The sequence below is a fragment of the Patiria miniata genome, unplaced genomic scaffold (genome assembly GCF_015706575.1).
Source record: "Patiria miniata isolate m_02_andy unplaced genomic scaffold, ASM1570657v1 HiC_scaffold_7, whole genome shotgun sequence".
Classification (NCBI taxonomy): Eukaryota; Metazoa; Echinodermata; class Asteroidea; order Valvatida; family Asterinidae; genus Patiria; species Patiria miniata.
In genome coordinates, this window is record NW_024037074.1 from 25,753,830 (window position 1) to 25,779,483 (window position 25,654).

The window sequence follows — 25,654 nt, forward strand, 5'->3', positions numbered from 1 at the left end:
CAGTGGAACGTTGCTATACCGAACACCGCTATACCGAACATTCCGCTATACGGAACATGGTGCTTAGCTCCCGATGTTTGTGTACAAAACGTACTGAACATTGTTGTTGAAAATTTTTTACAGAAGAGCGACAAAGTGGCTATTATTTCCCCAAGGAATAGAAAGGGAAAGCCCCCCACTGCTGTTGGTAGTAAGCTCAAAAACTGTGTAATTACATCATTCAATAGTCGACACGTATTCAATAGTCGACACTTATTCAAAGTCGTCTTTCAGTAACTACCAGGGCATGCAGGGTGATGTTCTGAAGGGCGCTATTTTTTGAAAAGTGAGTACCGGAGCACCGGCAGCTTAAAATCGCTATACCGAACGATTGCTATTACGAACAATTTCGGTGGATCCCGCGATGTTCATCATAGCGGCGTTCCACTGTACAGTGCAATAGCAAACAAACCTGCGCCTGACAAGCCAAAATTAAACATGGAGGCAGTTAACATTGTTTTGTTAGTCCCCTCCTGCTTATCCAACTATCAGGAAGGATCCTTGAATTGCGTGATCCTGATCAAAGCAAAACAAACAAACAGATTCCGGATTTGGATCTGTGCCAAACAAACAGGCCCGCATTGGCTCACGATTACCGGTATCCTGCTTAGGTTCTTCATTACCCCATCCACAAGTCTGGGAACCAGCATTGGCAGGGTTGTATGTGCCTTGGTACATCGTTTCACCCGTCTACCGAGTGACTGGTATCTCCGGATCAATAGAGGGCAGTCTCCGATCATCCGGAAAAGTGGCTGGAACGGAGCCGTCAGCCAACTCCAAAACGTCATGATTACGATGGCATCCTAAGTGATCACAGCAGCAATGCACATCAAGAGCGCCCTCTATGAAGCTCAACCGTTACCCAGAAATCCTGAGGAGGAGCTGGCATTCCGTTGCAACTCCTTGGATGCTCACAGCGGAATGAATCCAAAACCAATCTTGGTTTCTGACTACAATTAATATGTACTCATCCAATTTAAATCGCGTGTGGTTCTGGTACAGTGTCGCAAATCGGCGCAGCTGTGATGATCCCCACTGAGGTGCTTCAGCAGGCCAGGCTCAAAGCACTATGGCGCCTATCTGGTTGACTACAAGTGACACGGGTGAGGTTCGAACCTCTATCCTCCTGCAACCTCCACAGCGCACCGGGAATGTTGTACGTAGATTTCTTTGGAATAACAGTGACAATAATAATCACAGTTTATTTTTCTTCCTGGTTTAGTTCTTACATGTATGTGCAAATATTTACAAATGATTTGTTTCCATTCGATTATGAGAGTTCCTTTCTCTCAGATATAGACTGGCTGCTCCTGTCCCGTTAGTAGCTTGTACATCGAGAGCGGCATTGTCTTCATACGAATCTGTAAAGAGAAAAACAAACATGAGCTGTGTGAAAGGCCTTTTTTCTTATACTGACAGTTCCAGGTAAAACAAAAAAGGAAAATCAAAATTTACAAAAGAGGCTGTAAAAATGACCTTCATCCAGAATATATGTGACTCGCTGTACAAAAAGGGTATTCTGTCGCAAATAAGTGAAATTGAGTTATATATCATTGGAAATCCCAAAACGTAAGCTTTCATTTGGTATATAATAGAGCTCCATAGCCCCTCCCGTTCTGGAGACATGACGCATATTAATTACTTCCTTGGAGTTCAAATTACACAACTGAGAAAACAGGCTTTGAAAAAGCTGGCTCTGTTGTAGAACAACAGAACGATGCACTCAAAATGGTAGTTTTTTCCTACTTTAATTCATCAAATTCAACATTTCTGTGAATGAAACCTGAAACTGTAGGTATTAAAGATGTCATTCATGACAAAAAATGACAATCACATTCTGACTAATGTTCACCCTCTCAATGTTGAGCGGGCCATTACACGATCAGCAATGTTATATCAAAGTACACTTGTCGACGATGTATTATTGGCACGCTGTTTCCTGAAACCTGCCGTTGCTAACATTACAGTCACTCACTGTACAATTCGGTGGTTTGCTGTACAAATTATTGACCTAAAACCAAAGAAAGGCCTTTAAATATTTTTTAGAAAATGGTGGCAAAAGGCTAAAAAAATATGCATTGTATTAATTTGAGAGTTATTAGAGAGTCATAATAATAATAATAATAACAGCTTCTTATATAGCGATTTTAACCAAGATCAAAGCGCTTTACATTACTATTACCCCTGATCATTGTGCCAATTAAACATTCCAATTACCATCTCAGCTCCCTGGGGAGTATACAGCTCCATGCTGCCATTTCGGCGCAAAGCAGCTAAAATCAATCACAATAACCATCTCTGCCCTCACAGGTGCCCATTTACACCTGGGTGGGGAGAAGCAATGAGCGACAAAGTGCCTTGCCCAAGGACACACGTACCACAACCCCAGGCTGGACTCAAACCCACAACCTGCGGAATTACCCGCAGACCACAAATTCAATGCCCTTAACCATGAGGCCACGGCAATGCATGATGCCCTTTAATGTCCAAGATGTGCCTTACAGCCATAATATACAAAGTTTGGACATTGATGCCTTAACCTCAAGTAACCTGTTGGTAATTAAGTACTAACTTCAATAGACCGCGTGCAAAATTACTCAGCTGTGGCTTGCATTAACACACAGGTCTATGGGAAGTGACTGCAGCCGCTGCCACAGGTGCATGGCTAACTGCCGCAGCCAAGAAATGTCAACCAGGCCTTAACTCTCCCTGGGGGGACTGGGACCAGATTGTCCCTAGGCCAACATGTCGTTTTCATGCAAGGTGAAATTTTGACAGAGTCCGTAGGCAAGACCATGCAGCAACTCGGCAAGGCAAAGCTGTTCATCAACCTTTCAACGTCCATTTTGATCAAACAGTGCGTTAAGAATAGCTCACCGCCTTGAGCTACTGACAACTTAAAACAAATCATCGTCAAAGTTACGGGTTTATAGCCGGAGGAAAGAGGAAGGACTCAACAGACAATGCTAATTCTCAGTCTTTTATGCAGAGTCGGCAATCCTCACAACGATTGTCTCTTTGTGTAAAAGAGAAAACTACAGGCTCAGAAATTATCGTTCCTCAGGCAAGTTTTGGACGTTATTAGAATTCAGGCATATACCTCTTCCATTAACAAACCTTTTATACTTTCTTTGAAACCTTTTGGGAATAACATGTCCAAAGGAATGAATACAAAACTGTGAATATATCTATTCCCTCTGCATGAAATGCCATTCCATCGCAGGTTACTCCCTAGATAATACCAGTACCCATTTATAATATTCAGTGGAGAGAGGCAAGTGGAGGTACAGTGGCTTGCTCAAGGACACAATACATGATCAGCAGCTGGATTCGAACCCTCGGACTATGGGTCACAGACCCCAACTACTGGGCCACACCCTCTGGAAGCCGGAAAATATTTGAAGAATTCAAACTGAGCATGAAGGACTCACCTCCCCAACCGACGTGGACAACATCTCGACAATTTTCTCATGTGCCGTAGCTACAACGCTGGCCCCATTGATCTCGATGATTCGGTGCCCTACCCGGACCCCACCCCTCTCGGCGATACCACCTCGCATTAAACTGCAGATCTAAAGGAGAGAAATCAAATTTGGATTTTCAATATTAACTTGCTTTTTTAATTTAGTATGCTTAACTTAATTAAAGCCCTCCAGCCGATTTCACAAAACAGTGTTAACTTATGCCGTGCGTAAGACTTACGCAACAAATTTGTTGCGCAGCTGTGCAACAAACTTACAATCGATTTCATGAAACCTGGCGTAGCTGCGCAACATTTTAAATGTACACATCTTGGACGAGGATAATAACAGCTTTTTTTTACATTGTTTTTTGTATTTATGATTTTGTTCGGTCTTGAAACAGTCATCCAATCACCTCTACCCCCAGTTTGAAAGTTTTGTCCGACTGTCTTCGGAATCGTGCGGCACTTTAAAAATTCTGTCACAAGTAAAATAGCAATTCATTTACCTCAAACACAAACTGTGAGTGTCTTGTATCAACCTACATAAGTCGTGTAATGACAGGCGATCACTATTTGCTAGTAATATAGTTAATTTTCAATCGCTACGGCACAACATATGGCACAACTTACACCACCTAAAATAATTGCACAAGTTACGCTAAAAGTTGTTATGTAAGTTGCATTCTTAACACTATGAAACTTTCGTGAAATGCGAAACTTTCGTGAAATGCAATAATTTATGGCGCAAGTGGGATCACGCCATTGCGTTAAGTTTCGTGAAACTGTCTGCTGAAGACATAATGACATCAAGGTGATTTCTTATGGGAGCAAAATTATGGAAGGCTTCTTGCTTAAGTTTTTTTCTAATCTTTTCCAAAAACTTACGATGCCGTTCTGTACGCTGAATCCCAGCTGGTACTTCGTATCAGGTCTCTTGATGAGGACCTGGGTTACCGGTGGACAGGAGACGATGTTGAACTTGGCCAGACTCTGGCTCTTCAAGGACTACAGGGTAAATGAAAAAAAGAGAAGACAATGGAGTTTGAAAATAAAAGACAAAATATTCAAATGTTGGCTCCATCTCTGGCTGCAGGTTGACTTGTGACACTGAACAATGTTAAAACCGAATGGGAAAACCCCAACCTGTTTCTTGGAATTACAGGAATGCACAACAAAAATGAAAACATACCATATATGGAGCTGGAATCTGCAAACAAAAAGGGAGCTAATAACCAGTTCGCGTCGGAGGCCGCGTATACGCGCAAAACTTTTGCGGTATTCAGAACGGATGACAGATAAACACGCAACAAGCGAGGCCGGAAATATCTGTAAGCAACCCGCTCGCAGCAAGCGAGGCCGGTGTTGCCCGAGGGTGATGGCTTCAACCCACCTGGCTTGAGGCCGACTGAAAATTGCAATTTTCGCAAAAGGCAAAATTTTCCAGCCAACTTCTGATATACAGCCAAATGCCACAAAAACTGATTCGCAAGAGTAATTTCAACAGTATTTGTACGATATTTCTTGCCGAAACCTCATATGTTTCAATACTCCAGGATATGCACTGGAGCGTAATTGTACAACAATAGGCCGTGCACAGCGGCCAATTCAAGATCAACACAGTCCGCCTCCACAGACTTCACTGACTTTGTGTGTGTGTACAAAAGGCATGAGATATTAGCGTGTTTAGACGTCACCCGGAGGTGAGTCGAGGCAATCTTGACTTCTTATCCCGTCAGCCGTGCCTGTGTATAAAAACAACCAGTGCGTGTTATCACGGCCTTCGACGCGAACTGGTTAGCGGAGGACCCCTCACCTTAATCATCTGTTGGCACTGTGCCAGTGGAAGGCCCACCAGGCTGATGCCGTTGATGGACATGACCTGGTCGCCGATGTTGAGTTTGCCGGAGCGTGCCGCCGCCCCAAACTGGGACATATTGGCTATGACAACGGTGGGGATGAGGGAGCCCCACCCAGATTCCACGATGACCACGCCCATGATCTCACCTCGCTCCTTCTCAATCAGGACCTAAAAAAAAGTAAGACCAGATATTTTTCATCAGTTTCTCATACAATTCTACACATACATGCCGATCAATATACAAAATTTAAAACAAAAATCAATTTGCTTAATTAGAGAGAATTAAAACAATGCACTGTGATATTTCAGCGGATGTATGAGTTTGCTGTCAATAGAGCTGCCATTTCTTAGCTGATTATCAGCTTGTCGGATGCAGAATGTTGAACCTGTTACATACATGTACATTTACAATGATTTTTTTTTATGAACGTTCTCTGTGTCTGGGAGATTTTCATTTTAATATTGGGTTCTGCCCTTCCCTGTTGTAACCGTATTGGTGGGGGCTGTGGTCCAATGGTTACGGTGTTCAACTCGTGTGCCGTGGTACATGGGTTCAAATCCTGACGGGGAACATGGTGCTTGTGCTCTTGAGCAAGGCACTTTACCATACTGCTTCATCCTTCAGATGGGACGTAAAGCCGTAGGTCCCGTGTGTTGTGTAATGCACGTTAAAGAACCCAGTAACACTCATCGTTAAGAGAATGGGTTTGCCCCGGTGTTTCTGGCAGTGGCTGCAATATGCGCCGCAGCACCTTATAAACCCTTATAAAGGTGGCACATAATGGGTCTCATATTTCTCATAAATTTCATTTACCTATCTTTAAAAAAATAAACATAATTACCAGCGCTTTGAGTACATATTTGTTGGTAGATACGTGCGTTATATAAGACTCCGGTATTATTATTTATTATTAGTATCATGTACAAAAGTGTTGTGTGAGATTCAAATCTGCAAGCCAATCATGGCAAGCTATGTGGTGGTCCAGTTGTTAACATGACTACACCAGAAAGCAGGAGGTTGTGGGTTCGAGTCCCAACTGAGCAGGCTTGTGAATTCTGTCACACAAGCTCTCAGACAGCACTGGGTATGAACACTACACGTAGATGGGATTTGTGACCACTTTAGTGGAGGGACACGCTGCATGTGCATACTGGTTCGCGTGCTTTTGGCACGAAGTACTGGTACGCGTGACTCATTTTATTCTAAATATACACAAACCCCAGCATCTTTGCATTTAAGCGTCAAGCATCGTCAGCAATGTGTTCAAATGTCCCTCCCAGTGGTCCCTCAACTCTCTCTCTGCAACCGTTGAGGGGGTACTTGTGCAAGGAGTCAATACGTTGCAGCAAAGTTTGATAGATTGACCAAAGGAAAAATTTGTGAATATCACGAGTGAAAAATAAATAACCTTTTTTTCTTGAACCGTCTATTACTGAAACAAAGAGAGTCCTTTAATCAATCAACATTGTTTGAGTCCTAGAGGCATAGGAGACGTAGCTTTTACAGTCCTTTTAAATTGTGTGGATTTTGATTATCAAATAAAGTGTCTTGTTTTGATGACTACTTCCGCAGAACTGCCGAAACATGTCTCTTGGGCATGCACCTCGACTATAAAAAGGACCATGCTTAAGGAACAAGGTACCTTGGGGCACGCTTCAAAGTGAATCTCGTTATAGGTTCTGATTGCTTTCATTTCCCCAGTACCCGTTTCTGTGGAATTGTGGGAATATCATCATAATTACGATGGCTGAATTCTTTCCCCCTCAGGCCCATGCCATCAGTAGCTTTTGCCATCAGAGAACCTGCCACCTGTACAACCAGATATAATGTGACTGCCCTTCATGAGCACTTTACTTACAGGTTGTTCACAAACTACTGCTTTCTTTAAGTTATGGGTATGTCATAACATCCTGTAGTTTTAAAAGTTTTTAAAAATATTCTCTATACTAGAACTTATGAGTTCATGAATTGAAAAATTTGGACCATAACACAACTTTGTAACCAAAAACCCTCAAGTTCAAAACATAGATAATCTATTGTTAGAGTTTTGGGCATTTGCATTGATAAAAGTTAGATTTTTAAAAAAATATTAAGTAAAAATCCCCTTGAAAGTAATTACAATCCAGCTTCAAATTGTCCATACCTGTACACTTTAATTAGAATGGAAAAAAATTGAAAAGCTAGCTGTATCATAAAATATCATACCTTTCCCACATAAGGACAAACATAACGTGCCCACAACAGCATCATAAGTGCCCACAACAGCATTGCAAGTGCCCACAACAGCTTCATACACAACACCAATATATATCCAATTATATCTTTGTAATAACTACAATATCATGAAAAGCAGGAACAAAGCTTTTCCCCATAGCCAGCCACCACAAACTGGATGAACTGACAAGCATATCTCCCACCGCCACACATCTGCCAGTTTGTAAAATAAACAAGTTGATGAAAACATTGCCACAGCATGCAGTAGAATTCCCCAAGACACTGAACTGACTAAATCACACGCAGAGTAAATGTAGTCTGCTTAAATGGAATGGCCTACTGGGATATGCGAGTTCACTTCACCATCCGCAAAATGTTCTAGGGTAAAAAAGAAAAACAAGGCCAAAGTAAACAACCTACTATTTGTGATCAAAATGGAATGATCTAAGAGTACACCTTACCTCCTTCTCGCACTCCTTGTTAGAGAAGAGCATGAGGTCATCACCGTAGATCTCCTGGGAGTTCAGCACATCATGGTAGTCTAGCTCATTGACATGGGGGTCTTCTATGCCGTTGGCTTTCAGGAACTCCAGGTAGGCCATGGCAAAGGCCTGGCCGATGGTCTGAGCTATCAGCTGAGCCTGGATTGGTTGGAGGGCAAAGGATCGATATCATTAGGCATCAGTCATCAACGGTGAGGGGTACGGCAGCCAATTAGTGATAAGCTGCCGATTGGCGATAATGATTGACAGGAGAACACTTTACATCACGGAAGCGCAAACTGGGATTTTGCCCCCTCTGGTATCGCTTCAAATGTAAGAATATCGAAGGCTACAACAGTGAGCTTTGAGCCCAGACACTCTCACTTAATGCATCCAGAATGATGGCGAAACTCCTGATCTAAACACTATTTGGTCGTGAGGATGACACCGATGTCTTCTGCCAGATACTCTTACCTAAAACAACCGTGACAATCCATCGATATTGTACTCATGGCAAGCTACATGAATCTTCCTCAAATACCAGTTTAAAATGCCAATAAAAACGTAGTCACAGTGAATCACTTTATTTGTCCTCGACGGAATCCCGCTGCAAACACAGTTTCCACCGTTATTTTGCTAATATTTCTTCCCGCGGCACTTAATAGTTCAAATCAATGGGCAGCACCATCCATTAGCAGGGAATCGTCTAGACAAAAGGGGGGGGGGAGAAAAAGCTTCACTAAGCCGAACAAGAGTGTGTAAAGACTGTACGCTTGCCTGTGTGGGCAAGGAAGTAGGAATTTATGAACTAGGCTGTTTTCTCAAGCTGAATTTCCTGTCATTTTACTGAGGTTACAACTTGTATCCTGTCTGTTCATGTGTGTGAGTAATGTCTGTGTAGTCCATGCCACTTTTTAACATGCAAACATAACCTGTTTCCGTTATTCATACTGAGCACTAGGGTATTATTTACATATGCACATATTTCCTTATTAATGTGTTCGTATGGTCTTTCAATATAAGGTATTTTTACGCTGTTGCATACAGTACATGTACATAAAAAAGTTGTTCATAAAAATGAATTCATTAATACCTAAGACAGTTTACCCATTCCCATTGGTCGAGAGGCTGGTTTTAAACAGTTGATAAAGACCGGCTGGCTGGTCATAAACACTTTTTACAGTGTCTCATGAAATTTGAACTCCTATGAAATCCGGTGCCAGCACCATTTTATTGGTTGAATGTTCACAATCCTCACGTAGGCATGCGCAATAATACATGTGTGTCAGAATTTCATAGTCCTAACTTCACACTACACTGACACAGCTGCATTCTGCGCCATATCACCCAGTACGACTTGTGGTTTTTATTTATTTATTTATTTTTTTGTACGACTGGACATATCATAATATAGCTAGAGGGGTGTCCTGAAAAACACAAAGTAAATTTGTTGCACAAAATCGTTGGAAATTTATATTTTTTTACTTGTTTTGATCTTCGGACCGATTTTTGGCTCGGGTAATTATCAACTTCCAGACTCCGACCGGTCTTAAACAGAGTGTTTAAAACCAGCCAAGCACACATTTATTTCCTAATGGAAACAAAACAAAACATCTGAGCGAAGAAGAACACATGCAGTTGTCCATCAGACTTGAATACAATCAAAACTTCCCTAATTGATTTTTCCTTGGACAATGTTGCACACTTGCAAAGAGCTCCAACTTTTATGGGAACGGACAGATAGCCTCAAAGTTGCATACAAATTTCAGGGGATGTTCTTCAGCTGTGTTAGGTGTAATCTTCATGCTGTACAGGATAAATATAATTTGGGAAAGCTGAAAAAGCAACCGAAGCCAAAGACAAGCAACTGATATCTGCCAGACGCAACTCTTTGCAAGACTGCACAAACGAAAATAACCGCAGGCAAAATAAAGCCAAGGCGACACAGAGAAGATTGCAAACTTCATTTTCTAGGTTTTCGCCCCATAATTCTGTATTTTGACAGCTTTTTATTGCATATCCTTGTTGTCACTGCCTGTTGCGGGGTGATCATGTTGACATTTCATGCTCGGGGAAAATTAGAGAAATGGATGTTTTTTCTTGCAGTTGTTGAGAAAAAAACGGGTGGCTTAGTTTACAGGTTGTGTTTTATCAGGTGGTTGTTTCAAATGAAGACGTCACGTCCTGCGCTACACAAAAATGCTCGGGGGACAGATCTGGGCTTGAACGGGCAGCTGCCATCAATTTCATTGTAAACTATAAGGACTTTCTTCACACGCCAATGAAATAGATACAGGATTCATCTCTAGTAGTTCTAATCACATTGATTTTGTGAGGGCTAGACAAATTATGAATTATTTTTATTTTATTTATTTTCAGTCTTATTTAAACAGGGTGGCCTCCTCAGTTAAATAACTGCTTTCCTTGAGGGCCCTGTACAAAAAATGAAATAAACAAATGAATTAAAGGGAATATACATCATTTGCTTTTGCTGTAATTTTCAGAAATGGATGGAATTGGGGGGTTGGAAATATATAGCAAATATAGTTACACTGACTTTTTTGAGGTTTTGGGTTCAAAAATGCTATAAAAACCAAGAAAAACAATCATTTTCCTGTAGTCTGGTTCCCTGACTCCATTTAAGAAGAAACAGAGCAGTTTACATACATTGGGGAATTGTAAGGTCAGGGAACCAGTCTAGCTGGCTTGTACCCGTTCATAGGTGTGTAATCGATTGCAAACAAGTGCGATGGTCAATTGGGGCCAGTTTTTTCCAATGCTGATCGGCCGATCAGCGTTGGAAATTGATACAAAAATACCACTTTTCTTGAAAATGACAGTATACCAGGTGCCATGATTTTACAGGATGCTTTACACTGTCATTCACTAACAGTCCAGCAAGGTATTTCAAAATGATTTGGTAGTTTTATTTTTTGATGTTTGCAAATGTTGTATTTTCCCTTTAAGTAATATTTAAAAATAAAAAATAAAAAAAAAAATTATTATAATGAAAACATGAATTGATGTTAATCGTGCCAACACCAGATACCCCATGCACTCTTCTCTCTCTCTGATCTCAAACCCACATTTGTCAACACGTAGTTAGGCCAGAATTCAAATTTCATGTAATTTTAACATGAAATGATAACCCGACTGTATCGCTGGGGAAGCATCCATTATTGGAGTGGGATATAGTCTGCATGCATGCTTGATCAATGCACGCTTCTTCTTTTTTTTCTCTGTTTTTGAACGATTTTCATTAAATATTACACTAAGTGGTAAGTTAAAAAATATAAAGTCAAACTCTTGTTTTTCAACAAGTCACGTGTACACTCACGTGCACTGAGACGCGTAAATGTCAGGTGTAATATTTATATCCTCCTGATTCTTAACCAATCAGAGTGCTCCGTCCAATTTTGATAGGAAGTTCCATGCCTTGTGTACAACGCGGGTGCAGATTATTCAAGTCGGTAATTGGAATCGACGTTCACGCATATTGGGGCCAAGGATGCAGGAATCGTTCCCGTGTGTTATTACACCGTGCGCTACATGTAACCCTGGGACAGTATGCATGCGGCTAGTACTAGTCAACGCCGGTGGAACGAGGCAGCACAGGCGGCCTAAACTTGATTTCAAGTCTACATTATTAACGGCAAATTAGATAACTGAAGCCCTACTCACATCTTCTGTTTCAAAGACATGGCAGATGATTTTGCGAGGTTGTCGCCTGCCCTCGGAGTCCACCATCATACCACTGTCTTCCATGGCTTCGTCCAGAGTCCTGGTCACTCGCCGTCTGGCCATGATGACCACGATGTTACCAATGTCCGCTATGTAGGAAATGGTCTTCAAGGGATGGTCCATCATCGTCTCCTGTTAAATTAAAAACAAATTGTAATGCTTACATAGCGCTTTCCATCGTACCAACAATCTCAAAGCACTTTACAATTATTCCCCCATTCATCAGGCCACGAGACCACACGGCAGCCGATATCAGCGCACATTCAGTCCTCTACCCTCACAGGTACCCATTCATACTCCTGGGTGGAGAGAGGCAATTGTAGTTAAGTGTCTTGCCCAAGGGCACAAACACCATGTTCCTGACAGGGTTCGAACCCATGCACCATCGTACACGAGCCAAACACCGTAACCACTGAACCATGGCATTCAACAAAAAATGAGAAGGAAGAGATTGAACAGTTACAACCACTTGTGGTAGATGCAAAGACTTGATTGAAAATCAAAACTGGTGATAAGGTTGTTTTACTCTTTGTGAATGGAACAACAAAGCATCTGCTTGAAATCGGTTTGAAAGAGACAACAAACTGCTGTCCTATGAAATTTGGACTCCATTGAAATCTGGTCTCTGTTACCATATACACATGTATGGATTCTAACCCTCACACATGACCTGTCACTGTCCAATCATATTCACTTAGGCATGCACATACTACCAAGGAGTTTGTATTTCATACACTGCTATTTTAGCTCGATGTTAAGTCTGCATGATTTCAATCCACGTTCAATTAATTCAACAGTCCCAGAGGTAATTCCGCACAGACAATTTTCTCACGACACGAGTCACTGTTATAAGCTCCCCTAATGCTAGGTAAGAGTGCTGTCTGGCTTAGTAAAGAAGGCTGGTTGTTCCAAAATCATCATCATTTAACCAAATTCTGCAAAGTACTGTAGAACAAACTGGAAAATTGTTGACCACTGATTCGGTGTCTTGTGTGTCCACAACAAAGGGTAACGGAATTTGAGCATTTTCATGTAAAAAAATCTGACAAAAGTTACCAGATACCCCTGGGTTTTTTTTTTACAGTTGCAAACCACGTCTCTTCCAATCTCTGATTTTATTAGTGATTTACCATGTAATGGGGAACATAAATATTTTAAGTCATTTCAGGCTGTTAAACACAAGCCACGAGAGCCACATCAGTAAATGGATCAACCAGGCTATAAAATCCCCCACCACCCATTAGTGGTGGATCATTGCCATTACTTGTATACAATTGAGCAGTCTCACAATTAGATATGATCCAAAACATTCCACTTCATGCATAAATGACAGCAAAACAATTTGTGGAAGTGATGGTGATTGATTGTAATATGAAAGGTCCATTACTGATGTTATGGAAAGATGCTTTGCTTTGCATAAAGCTGTTCTGAGAAGACAGGTACATTAGAGTGGTGCCGGTATATAAAAGCACTGATTGTTATCAGGACGGCCTGAAATTGCCTAGCATCAAAGCATTTCTGAAATATTACGTGGTTTGTAATAAATCAACCAATAATAAAGACTTGGGTAAGTGTCACGAAGCTGCTTGGAAGCGGGTTCATACTTAACGCAATGCGACTGTGAAGCGTATTTGACATCACAAATTATTCCCTACAAATTTCGCAAGAATGGAATTGTGTTCAACTTTGCAAGTTCGCAGCGCAAATACTCGCTTTGACGTCATAAATTCGCATTTGCGTTCGCTTGAAGGCGGGTTCATACTTAACGCAAATGCGAACGTGAAGCAAATTTAACGTCGAGATTTATTCACTGCAAAGTTCGCAAGAATGGAATTGTGTTCAACTTTGCGAGTTCGCAGCGCAGATACTCGCTTTGACGTCTAAAGTCGCATTCGTGTTTGCTTTCACGCAGAGTATGAACCGGACTTAAACACAGAAATCTGGTAAGCAGAAATATATTTGCTCAGCATATGCAGGTAAACAATCAAAATGCCACACAATTGATGGTATATTTTTTTTACAAGTTGTGTGGTCAGTGTGAAATTCGTTGTAAATTATCGATTTTCACCTCTTAACTGATAGGTTTATTAATCATGTGTGTTTTGATTGAAATAAAATGACCTGCTTAACATACGTTGTGTATCTGGCAGACTGGCAATGTCTGTATTTCAAAGCAGGATTAACATCAGATATGAGACTTTCATCTGAGGCTGCCATTTTTTGTTGGTAACGGTTCTGTTAACTAAGCATATTGCATCCCAGTACAGGATCCCAAACAACGAATGGTCGATAAGGGTTACCGATCCGTTTGCACACACGCATCCGTTCGGATGCGAAACCTCTCTATTGCATATGATTAGTTCTCAGCAATATTTTCTGCATAGAATTTCCATGTAATTGGGATGTTTTTGGATGGTGTAGTGACTTCATCGAAAATGTGAAACTTAACACGGTCATAGTACAATCTCTATGGGGAAAGCATGCCATTCACCATTTGACTTAGTTCAGTTCTGATGGAGTGAACTTTGTGTCTGACCTGTGTGTCCGCATTGAGAACTTTGATCTTCTCATTGGAGATAGACAGGTCCACCTCTGTGCTGGGCTGCTCCTCGCCTTCTGGGGCCTGGGAACAAGACCACAAACAAAACGAAACTAAATTCACATCAATCAAAGAAGCATTCAGTTATGAAAAAAATACAGAGTCACACTGTTGCACTGCCATTACCAATACTTGGGAGAAAATAAACGCCTCAATTACATGTACCGGTACTAACTCTGAACTGGTTACAGTATCTTTTCACAATAGGTATTATGAACATGACTTGATATTTTAGATTCAATAGAAAAAGCGGTCTACTTTGTGTTGATAGACAACTCAAATAACGCATGATGCATAGGATCATATAGCAGGGGATATTGAGGGGAAGGGGTGTGTTTCATTTGTGTTTAATGACTTGGTAACTGTAAACGTGCTGGCAAACATTCGTCTTGGTTTGTTAAGGTTAGTAGCTGGTCAACTCACATAGATCTGCTGTCAAATCCAATGAGTACATGTATGTCACAACATGACTACAGGTTCCGGATATCTGTTTTCAAATTCTGAGGGTATTTTTCTTCCAATTTCTGCACTTAAAATATGTTTCTTATCTATGCTATTTCTCTTTTTAGTATCAGAGAAAATCCGAAAGCGAGGACTTAAAATAAAAGGAAGGGGTGAATTTCAGGGCTGCACATTTATGATTAGGATATTCTGGGGGAAATGGACGAAATTGTTTGTTAAACAAGTGAGTAAGACATTAGTGGGCTATGAACATATAAAAGTTGGCAATGCATTGTTAATACAATGGTCATATCTTGATTTCAAGGAATGCCTGGTACTCAAACCACCCTGAAATGTCATATGTTTATTGAACACCATTGAAACGTCAGAGTAGTAAATCAGTATTTCCTAGATTTGGAATTAAAATCCATGTTTCATCCCGAAATGAAAATTGCAGGTACAGAAGATTATAATGAGTGCTTCCACATACACGTACTTAAACTTAGCAGTCTCAACATAATTTAAAGAGTGCCAAAATATAAAAAAAAAATCATGATTTTTACCAGATAAGGCATCAAGCCACATGTGCCTTTAAAAAAAATATGGCATCTCAAAATGATGAAAAATAAAAAGGAAAATAAAACAATAGAAAAAAAAATAACAAAACAACAGTTTCAACTTAATATGACGTTGTGCCAAATTAAAAGTTGTCATATCGTGGTTTCTATTCTATGCAACATTGGCCAGTTTTCAACAAAGGTAAAAAAAAAGTGTTGTTCTTGAGTGAAAATTGACAAAGTAAAGGTGAAATACGGTGGTGGTGATGGTAGTGGTGAAGGCGATGGTGGTGATGGTGAGTACAGTCATAAATATTAGGAGAATGGTTAGGATGCAAAATAGGGAGGGTATTATTTTGATGTCAACCTCAATATAAATATTTGTATGACAACAAAAATAAGAATCATGCCTTAATAACTAAAAAAAAAGCTGAAGGGTTTCTTTTTTATATAAAAAAAAATTCAACAGGGGATTGATAATGATTTTGATGGATGGATTTTTTTTTAAGAAACAATAGTTATAAATTTGGGAGCTGTAGGTACATGATGTCATTTTCGAACTTCTAAAGAAATGTGAGATAAACTAGGACCTGCTTGAAAATGGCAAAATGCTTTCGTTGGTTTTTGGGGAGGTTATTGGGCAATAATGTTTAGAAGAAAATGTAATACTTTCCAGCCGAGTAGTATATAATTTATGCCATATTTGGCTAAGTACGTGCACTTTGGGCCTTGCAGCTTTGGGAAATTTGCCTGGCAAATATGTTCCAGGGAAGGAACATATGAAACAAATACCACACATGGGATCTGGGAAATGCGGCTTCCCTGTTTACTGTGGGAATGCAAGATCCATTTTCACTTATTACTTACCAAAGTTGCAAGGCATCACAAGGCCTTACAAGTCATTACAAGTCAAAACAAGTCAATCAGACTGAAATTAAAAGACAAGCTATATGTATGTACATGTACATATTCACAATGGCATACCGGTACCTTTGTCACTGTTCATCACCTGTTACTGGTGATACAGAGTACTTATGATTTGATTTGGGATTGACTTGTGATTGGCTTGTGATTGACTTGTGATTGACTTGGGATTGACTTGGGATTGACTTGGGATTGACTTGTGATTGGCTTGTGATTGACTTGTGATGGACTTGTGATGGACTTGTGATTGACTTGTGATTGACTTGTGATTGGCTTGTGATGGACTTGTGATTGACTTGTGATTGGCTTGTGATTGACTTGAGATTGACTTGGGATTGACTTGTAATTGGCTTGTGATTGACTTGTGATGGACTTGTGATGGACTTGTGATTGACTTGGGATTGACTTGGGATTGAATTGCTATTGACTGGTGACTGACTAGTGATCGACTTGGGAGTGACTTGGGATTAACTTGTGATCAACTGGTTATTGACAAGTGATTAACTAGTGATTGACTTGGGATTGACTTGGGATTGACTTGTGATTGATGTGTGATTGACTTGGGATTGACTTGGGATTGAATTGTGATTGACTAGTGATTGACTTGGGATTGACTTGGGATTGACTTGTGATCGACTCGTTATTGACTAGCGATTGACTAGTGATTGACTTGTGATTGACTTGTGATTGACTTGGGTTTGACTTGGGATTGCCTTGTGATTGACTTGTGATTAATTTAAAACTGACTTTACTACAAACTTGGCTAAATGGATAACACACAACAAAAATGTTAAAAACAAAAGAATCAGAAACGTTGTCTTTGGGCCAATCCAGTTCACCAACCAAATTTACCAGCTTTCCAAAGAGATCACACACATAATTTGAAAGAAAAGAAGCAAAAGAACATTTGTTTCGTTTGTAACAATAATTAAGGTTTTGAATTTTTTAACTTTCATCATTTCCCTTGAAGACGTTCCCATTTCTTCCTTCTGAATATCATTGCAAATTCCTCTGTTCTTTATGTACAAATTTTGTAACAAAGAAGATGTCATGATCAACTGATCTGAAAATGATTCAATTTTGTGTACATTTGAGCATTTGTGATGAATATCGCTGCGGATCATTTGCTGCCAGACAAGGAGATTCATGCGATAATATTTCCAGGAACGCAGACTAATTAATGAAGGGTGACTGGATCAGTCCAAATGAACGCATTCTGCAAGTCTCCACTAGTAATGCGCTACGGGCAAAACACAATATTACCACAACGTTCATGAAAAAAAAAAGCACTGGGCATACATGTACATGCATTTAGTATGAGTCAGTACATTCATAATTATAGCAACGTAACCAACAGTGCCATAATGCTTGGGCTTTCACATCATGCACATGCACACATGAACATGCACACATGTGTATACACATCAGCAATTCATTATGTTAAGTGCGCAACCGCAACAAAGATCGAGGGTTTTTTCTCCTCGGAATGAACTAGTTTCTCAAGGCTTTCAATGCAATTATTTCAGACTCAGAAATCAGGTTAATTTGATATTTTTTGAGAAAGCAAAGATGAAACCTCAATATGTTGAATGTAATTTGGATAAGCTTAGTGAGAAAAGGAGGTTTAAATATAGTACACGTGCAATTCACTATTTGGGCAGTTTAGACGTTGGGCGTACATTTTTGACAATTCAATGGTGTGCATAATCAAAGTTTTAATCACATTGTGGATTTTAATGATATATTGTACCAGTTAGTTAACAATGATTTAAAAAAGAAATTATTTAGCCAACTTTTTTTTTGATGTAGTAGAAATCGGCTTGAAACACCATGGTGTTGGCTGTACTCTGACAAATTGATTTTTGGGGGTACTTAATTTATTTTTCAGTTAAAAATACCAGCGGAACTGTTCAACATTGTTAGAGCTAAACTTTATTTCAATAAAATACAGATAATAAGCTTCAAAATGATATACATGTTTATTTGTGGCATTTGGTTTTTTGAAGTTTATTTCCACTGAGGCTTATTATTCGTGGAATTGCCCAATATGTTAATATTTTTATGATTCTATGATCAATTTCAGTTCTAAAAATGAGAACGAACTCTTGTTTTGTTTTAATAATCTGAAAAGTTAACACGTTAACAAATACCACAAAATGTGTAATGTCTTTCTTGACTTAAAGGTAGATCAATTTGTCGTTGTGCATTCTTTTTGTTCGAAGCAACAAAAGTGCTAAAAATCAAAAGAAGGGTGCTTAACAACTAAACCTGATGAAGGTTTAGCTCAGTGAACGCCGTATATTCCGAGAAAACAATATTCTAGGATCTCGATTTCAATTCAAAAGTTGCCGAGTCATGTTTTGAATTGCGCACGAAATCAGCGTCCGGGACACATTCTCATTCAACTGATTGCAGCTACGTGATGTCACGCACTGAACCGACGAATTATTATAGCAACCGCATGCGCGCGTGTGCATCGTATCAACGCCTGTACGCACCCATTTACGGTTATCACCGAATTAAAAACGAATTACTAGCGGAAACTTCCAAAAATGCGTCTTCAGATCTTTAGATTGCAGAAGATCTTCAGCAGATAGAACATCAAATATGCTAATAATACCTCAAAACTCTTGCTTGCAACAAAGTAAAAAAAAAAACATGTTCTGGTCAATAATGCATTGATGCAAGCACTGTGCAGAGGTTGAATTGAGCTCACTATAGCAGTTTTCACCACAAACTGAATATCCTCGCCTTCTTCTTTAGGTGCCAGGATTTGCTGGAATAACTGAAATTTTCACACACAAAACAACACCATTTGTGATTGTTCAACAATCAGCATGCACGAAGTGTACCATGCTAAAGACTATTATGTGCATTTGAATTTCCTGAGCCGTAAAGTTTTAGGACAACAGCCACAAGTATGGCTATGACTGTTACAGCAATAAAAGACAGTTGTCAATAGCCACAGCCACTGGGCAAAGATCCACTCTTTTGCTCTTTGGGGCATGCAGTCATCATTTGATCCATGTGGCTAGCACTGTGAGCCACGTTGATGTAATACATATAATGTTTTGGAGTGCCCGCGCACAGCTATCTGCATGATCACATCAACCATGTCATACAAGGCAATTGAAAATGTCAAATTGTCCAAAAAAGAAAACAGGCAAAATTTTAATAAGGGGATGATGGTGGAGCAGTTATAAACGTGTGGTGTCAAACTGCTCCATCACACTCGCCTTCAGCTCGGGGAATTATCAGTGACCTGGGGCCGTTTTCATGAAACGCCAAGATGCACCTTAAGAAGGGTAACTCGTCTTAACTCGGGACTCGTCCTGGGATCGATCTCACCAAATTTAAGACGCGTTCATCACGTCCTATCGTCCTATCTTCCTGCGGCTGAACTCGTCTTAACTTAAGAGTGGTCTGAGGGTTGTCTTATCTCACTAATGTGTGCGTTAATTTGTATATCATCTCGAAATCATTGCCGTTAAAGATGAGTGTCGGCCTGAGTTATAGTTTCGAGGAAGAAAACCGCTGTAGAAACAGATTTGAAAAGATTTTGATAGGTGGGTAGTTTGAATAAAAATAATTTATATATAAAAATGTAATTATACGCCACCACCTAGTTAACTTTTTAAAACAGCGTGTTGAAACGGAGAGCAAGGAATGACTCTATTGTTTCTTGTGTTTTAACTACCTTGCATACCGTGTGAAATTTATTGAGTATCATTTTTCGGACGAAAGTTTGTGTTCTATGCACACGCACGAGAAGTTGGATTTGCGCGTTTCTCTACAATGACTGTTTCATCAAGCGGTAAAAACAAACATGAAATAGCCATCAAACTGGTAGTTTTGATGCGTCTTGCTTAAGATGGGTTTAGTGAAAATCGGTCTCAGGACGTACCGGTATTTTAGCTAAGATCGATCTTAGAGCAGGGACTCGTCTTAAATCCTAAGATGAGTCGCAAGATAAGACGAGTTTCGTGAAATCGGCCATGCAGGCCCCTAACCTGTTTTTAACCCACATTTTTAACTGCTCCATCCCACTCTTATCCAAATTCATATTTCATGTACCTTTTCGGTGAAAACCATTAAAAAATGTTGGCCATTTCGATGGTGCACGCAGCGTGGTGTGCTCAAGACTGATCTGCTTTTAAACACCGGTTTTAAACACTTCCATTTAAACATCTCAGCGGTGTTCAAACAGCAGTTTAAAACCACCCACTCAACAGGCTCTTGACCAATAGGAATAGGTCAACTGTCCCAGGTTTTTATAAACTGCCAATAAGTTTCGCAGGAATTTCTGAGAATTTTTGGACAAATTCTCCAAGTTTCCGGTGAACATTACCTTGTTATGACATGGCCCATATGGTAATGACCTATGAAAAACCCAAGTTTTGGACCAACCTTTTTTGGGTCCCATGTTAGTAATTAGTCGGTTAATTTAATTTTGAACTCCACTTAGGATTGGATATGTTAGGTCTGAGGACTGTACAGTTATTAATAATAGCAAAATAATAATTTGCCACAAATTAACATTTTTTTTCTTTGAATAAAGCAAAGTATTGACATGGGAACGTTTAACTTCAAACTTAGAAACTTGGTGCTGCATTTGAATAATACAAATCAATTGTGCCAACAAGTGGAAAAGCAGGTTTATTTAAGTGGAGCTGAGCTGGTCGTGACCGATAACATAAAATCCTCTCTAGAGGTCAACCTTAAGTATATGACCAATTGTGTCAGTATCCGAAATTGTGCAAAAAGTATTATGCTGCTACCAATAATTTTAGAACTGAACAGTACTAATTTTCAGACACGCATGCAGAGCCTGACTACAGAAACACTTCACAAAGATGTCAACAAAAAAACTACTGTTTTGACACAAATGTATACATGTACAATACAATTACATGACATGTAGTACAATATTTAAGGAAATTTCAGGGTACTATGAACAAAAAGGCCGCAAATGAAGTGCCACCATCACCATCACCACCATCACAATCACAAATCAGTAAAAGGAAAGCAAAATTAACAAAAAAATATAAAGTAAAAAAAAAAATTGAAGATATTTTCAGAGACAACTTCAAGGCTTTGTTGAGAAAACATCAAACATCTAGAGAGTGAGAAAAACACCACCTTATTCCATCTTCTCCGAATACGTGTCTATTAAGCAGGGGGAGTGGGGGATGCAAGAAAAGAAGACTGCAAGTCAGTTTTTGTTTTCAAAAAGGAAGTAAGATAAAGGATGAGATGTATTTGTGTTTGACAATTTTCAAAGATCCCAAATAAATCAGACAGTTCCCATCACCGGATGTCCAAGAGCTATTTGTAAGAGAACAAAGAATGGTTAGTGTTAAAAAATAAACTGATGTGCTACTAGAACACAGCACAGACAAAACGTAAATGTCAAATCAAAGTTTACCCAAACCCCAAAATGTGAAGGACTACAGAGAAAACCATAAAATTGAGAGCCTTCATTTGTCGCACTGACCAAAATCATAAACCAGTTTTAACCCTCCTGCTGTCTGATCAGTCACAGATAATCAAAAAAATCAAATCCTCTATCCCTGCCATGCCTTTTACACAGGCTAGTCACCAACCATCAGATCATATTTCAAACAAGCACTGTGACTAGTCAAATTCAGTCAACAGACAAGAGCAGGCAAGTGACAAGCACAGCTGGCTTATCAATCACCCGCAGTCAAAGCATAGCTGTATCAAGTAACACAAACAGTCACAGCCAGTCAATCCTGCTTTACGTAGGCAGGTAGCACTCAACCGTTAAAAACATTCACTTGACTGATTTTGACTGAAAGGACAACTTTGTACAGAATGTATGTTTGCATAGGAGGGTTACAGAGATTTAGAAAAAGAAAAAAAAATCAAAATCCTCTCACATGCATACCATTGAAATTTGTGCAAATTTGAGTATATCAAAAATGTATCTACATGAGAGACATCACATGACCAACTAACCACGAAACTAAACACATGGTCTGGGTCAAAGTTCATGGAGTTAAAATTCAAAACAGTCAGAATCAATAAACATAATATTTCCAATTGGCAACCTTTGTTTTTTATTTATACCTAAGTTTTCTCTGCTTGGCAGATTTATGTACTGACGAACTCCACGATTTTGGCAACTTTCCTAAGCAAAGGTTCCATAATAAAAGAAACAACCAATATCATGTCATGGCCCCTTGAACATTAAATTTCAGAGATGAGAAATTCAACCTCTTCTTCTTCTTCCTTTATTTTTTACAAAAACCTAAAGAATGATTTAAGTGTGGGTTTAATATTCAACCATAACAGATAAACTTGATGTGCAATTGGCATTTCTTTGAAAACCTAAGCTTCGTCTGACATTTTGGCTTTAAGCCTGCCTCAGGTCGGCCTGCGATTTGCTTGCGCCGTGATGGAATTGTTGGCATTAGGCTCAAAAGTCACGCTCAGGTCACAAAACTGAGAAATTGTGTGATGATCATGGAGCAAGCCGCGTCTTGACACAGAATAATCGCAACCATGCTCATGTCACCCACGGCACGACGACGATTCACAATAGAATTAGATGATCCGGATGTGCGCACAACGTCGTAACTTCATACAGGTCCACTGCGATTGATTCCTGCCTGTCGGGAACGAGTTCCGTCCCGACGCAGAAGTCGAAATTTTTCTACTCTTGTGACTGTTGATTTTTTTAAGTGCCAACTGATGCCAATCGTCTTAATATCGTCGCAGTTACACTCCGGTTGCAAAAAAAAACGACACTGAAATGTTGCCAACGGTTCCTAACGGCTTGTTCCTGAAAAGTCAGTTGTTGACTGTTCTGTGTCGTCGCAAGGTGGTCGACCTGAGGGTGGCTTTAGGTGAATTTTGAGGTACGAAGGATCATTTGCTTTGTGTGCATACATGTATTGTCGTTTGAAGCAACAAAACTGCTCAAAATCTTATGTTAGGATAACAACTAACCTGTTAAACTTTCAGCTCAGCAGATACTATACATTTTGAGAAAACAGAGAAGATGTATGCACCATTTTGAGGGTCTTGTAACTGGATTCCATTGCTAACGTACAAAACAAAGTCTGCTCGTGGGCAACCTATTTCTAAACCACCTCCAATGTTAGTGTTCTTCCAAACAATACCACTTCAAGCAGAATAATTTCACAGGGTATTTGATACCAGTCCTATCCTCGCTTTTGAGTTTCTGTCATTCAATCAGTACATCATGTCAGTGCAACAAGTTTTTATTCGGATTTCACTCATCTCGAATTCCCATTATAAACTTTTGTGACACCATGTAAATTTGTCTTTGACATGAAACTTGTGAAAAACATTTTAAATTCTACATCATTGATATCAAAACAAAATTTTCATTGTGCCGCAAAACTTTACATGGGGATTATTCGAGATGTTTGAAGTCCGAGTTACAACCTTGTTGCACTGATAGGATAAGTGCAAATGATCCTACATGGCTTTATGGCCCCCGTTGACTAAACACGGGTCCCTTTTTCTGCTTCAAAATCATCAAATCCTTTACATGAGGCCAAACATTTGAGTGCATGGATTTCCATTTAGTTTGGAAATTATGTGATTCTGAAGCCAGATATATACTGTAGCCAGAGACGAAACCCCCCCACCCCTGTCCCCAACCCCTCCCCCTTCCCCACCCCTTGAACAAGAAATCTGCATATCAAAGTACCCTTGCTCACAGGATCTGTACAGCTAGCTTCAAAGGCCATGTGTTTATAGGTTACTCATAAATCACTAGAGCCAGAGAGGAAAGCACACATTATTTAAGCAAGGCCTTCTACAACCAGTCATTTATCAACAGCTAGACATTTAGTCCTTTCAAATGCACAGTCTTTGTGTCCATATTTGCACAAATGATCTCAACGAAAAAACGTCATCAAAGTACATACAGAAACATGTCACACAAACCACGAATGAAGGCAAAATAAAAATCACAAGAAAATCATGGACTACGGTAGATAGGGAAAAGGGGAGCACCAAAGAGATAGCCAGAAAAATGTAATACTTTGCTGGAAAAGTTAAAATCTTGGATAAAATTGACGTCCAGGTTCTCATGAGGGAGTCATGACAGGTTGGCGTAGCGGTACTTTCCTCGCCTTCCACCGTTGTGACCCGGGTTTGAATCCCACCTTGGGCCAACATGTGGATTGGGTTTTCAGTCCCTGCCTGATTCCGTGGGTTTTCCCCAGAATATTCTCCTGGGCTTTTCCTCCCACCTTTAAAGCTGTAACTTCTTCTCACTGTCTTCTCTCCACAAGTTTCTTCAGGCTTGCGAGCTACAGTGCCTCGGGCACTTTTGAGAAATCCTTGTTTCATTACCAGAAATGATTACTACTACTACTACTACTACTAATAATAAGTTAATATCAAACCAAAAGACAAATCAATGAATAGAATGAGTAAACATGAAACAGCAGTGGAGAACAACTCAAAGACAAATCAATGATTAGAATGCGTAAACATGAAACAGTATGGAGACGACTCAAAGACAAATCAATGATTAGAATGCGTAAACATGAAACAGTAGTAGAGAAGAGTTCAGACAAATTAATGATTTGAATACGTAAACATGAAACAGTGCAGAGAATAACTCAAAGACAAATCAATGATTAGAATGAGTTAACATGAAACAGTGTGGGAAATAACTCAAAGACAAATCAATGATTAGAATGTGTAAACATGAAACAGCAGTGTAGAAGAGCTCAAAGATATTTTAATGAGTAAACACGAAACAGCGGCGGAGAATAACTCAAAGACAAATCAGTGATTAGAATGTGTAAACATGAAACACTTTCAAAGAGCTTAAAGATATCAGAAGAGTTAACACGAAACAGCGTTGGAGAATAACTCAAAGACAAATCAATAATCAGAATGTATAAACATGAAACAGCGGTGGGGAAGAGTTCAAAGACAAATCAATGATTGGCGAACTCTTGTCTGTCTAATTTCTTGGCCTGCATGTAAACAGTGTGACTAAATGGAGGCTCGCTGCCAGGCACAATGTCCGTCCACCATGGAACAGTCTGTAATATTGGGAAAGGTGGTGGCTACAGAGCAATGCATGGTTTGCCCTAATGACACAATCAGCTACCATCAATCATGTGTATTGACTGAAGGCTTCAGGTTTTGTCCGAGGGTACATGCCTGTGCACTTAGTGGCTCATTGCATTAGATATTTACTCTTCTGGGTCCCCACAAATAGCTATTTGTCAGTCACTTTCAAATTCTGTGGACTACTTTACAATGATTAAATGGATAAATGGGTGAGCCAAAAAAAAAAAAAAAGCCAATTTTTTTTTTAA

At 39.7% G+C, this 25,654-nt stretch overlaps 1 protein-coding gene across 2 annotated transcripts in view; it reads right to left on the reverse strand.

Annotated features, from left to right (window-relative positions):
* Window positions 1-1,298: 1,298 nt before the first annotated feature.
* Window positions 1,299-25,654, reverse strand: part of LOC119744647 (amyloid-beta A4 precursor protein-binding family A member 1-like) — a 45,069-nt gene continuing 20,713 nt past the window's right edge. The window contains exons 3-10 of one of the 2 annotated variants that reach the window (XM_038220703.1): window positions 21,459-21,485; window positions 14,335-14,421; window positions 11,739-11,930; window positions 8,037-8,216; window positions 5,316-5,528; window positions 4,388-4,507; window positions 3,471-3,611; window positions 1,299-1,400 (exon numbers count right to left, since the gene is read on the reverse strand). In XM_038220703.1, the coding sequence (XP_038076631.1) occupies window positions 1,329-1,400; window positions 3,471-3,611; window positions 4,388-4,507; window positions 5,316-5,528; window positions 8,037-8,216; window positions 11,739-11,930; window positions 14,335-14,421; window positions 21,459-21,485 (1,032 nt within the window). In that variant the 3' untranslated portion in view covers window positions 1,299-1,328. The remainder of the gene's footprint in view (window positions 1,401-3,470; window positions 3,612-4,387; window positions 4,508-5,315; window positions 5,529-8,036; window positions 8,217-11,738; window positions 11,931-14,334; window positions 14,422-21,458; window positions 21,486-25,654) is intronic. The other variant, XM_038220704.1, reaches the window with a different exon arrangement.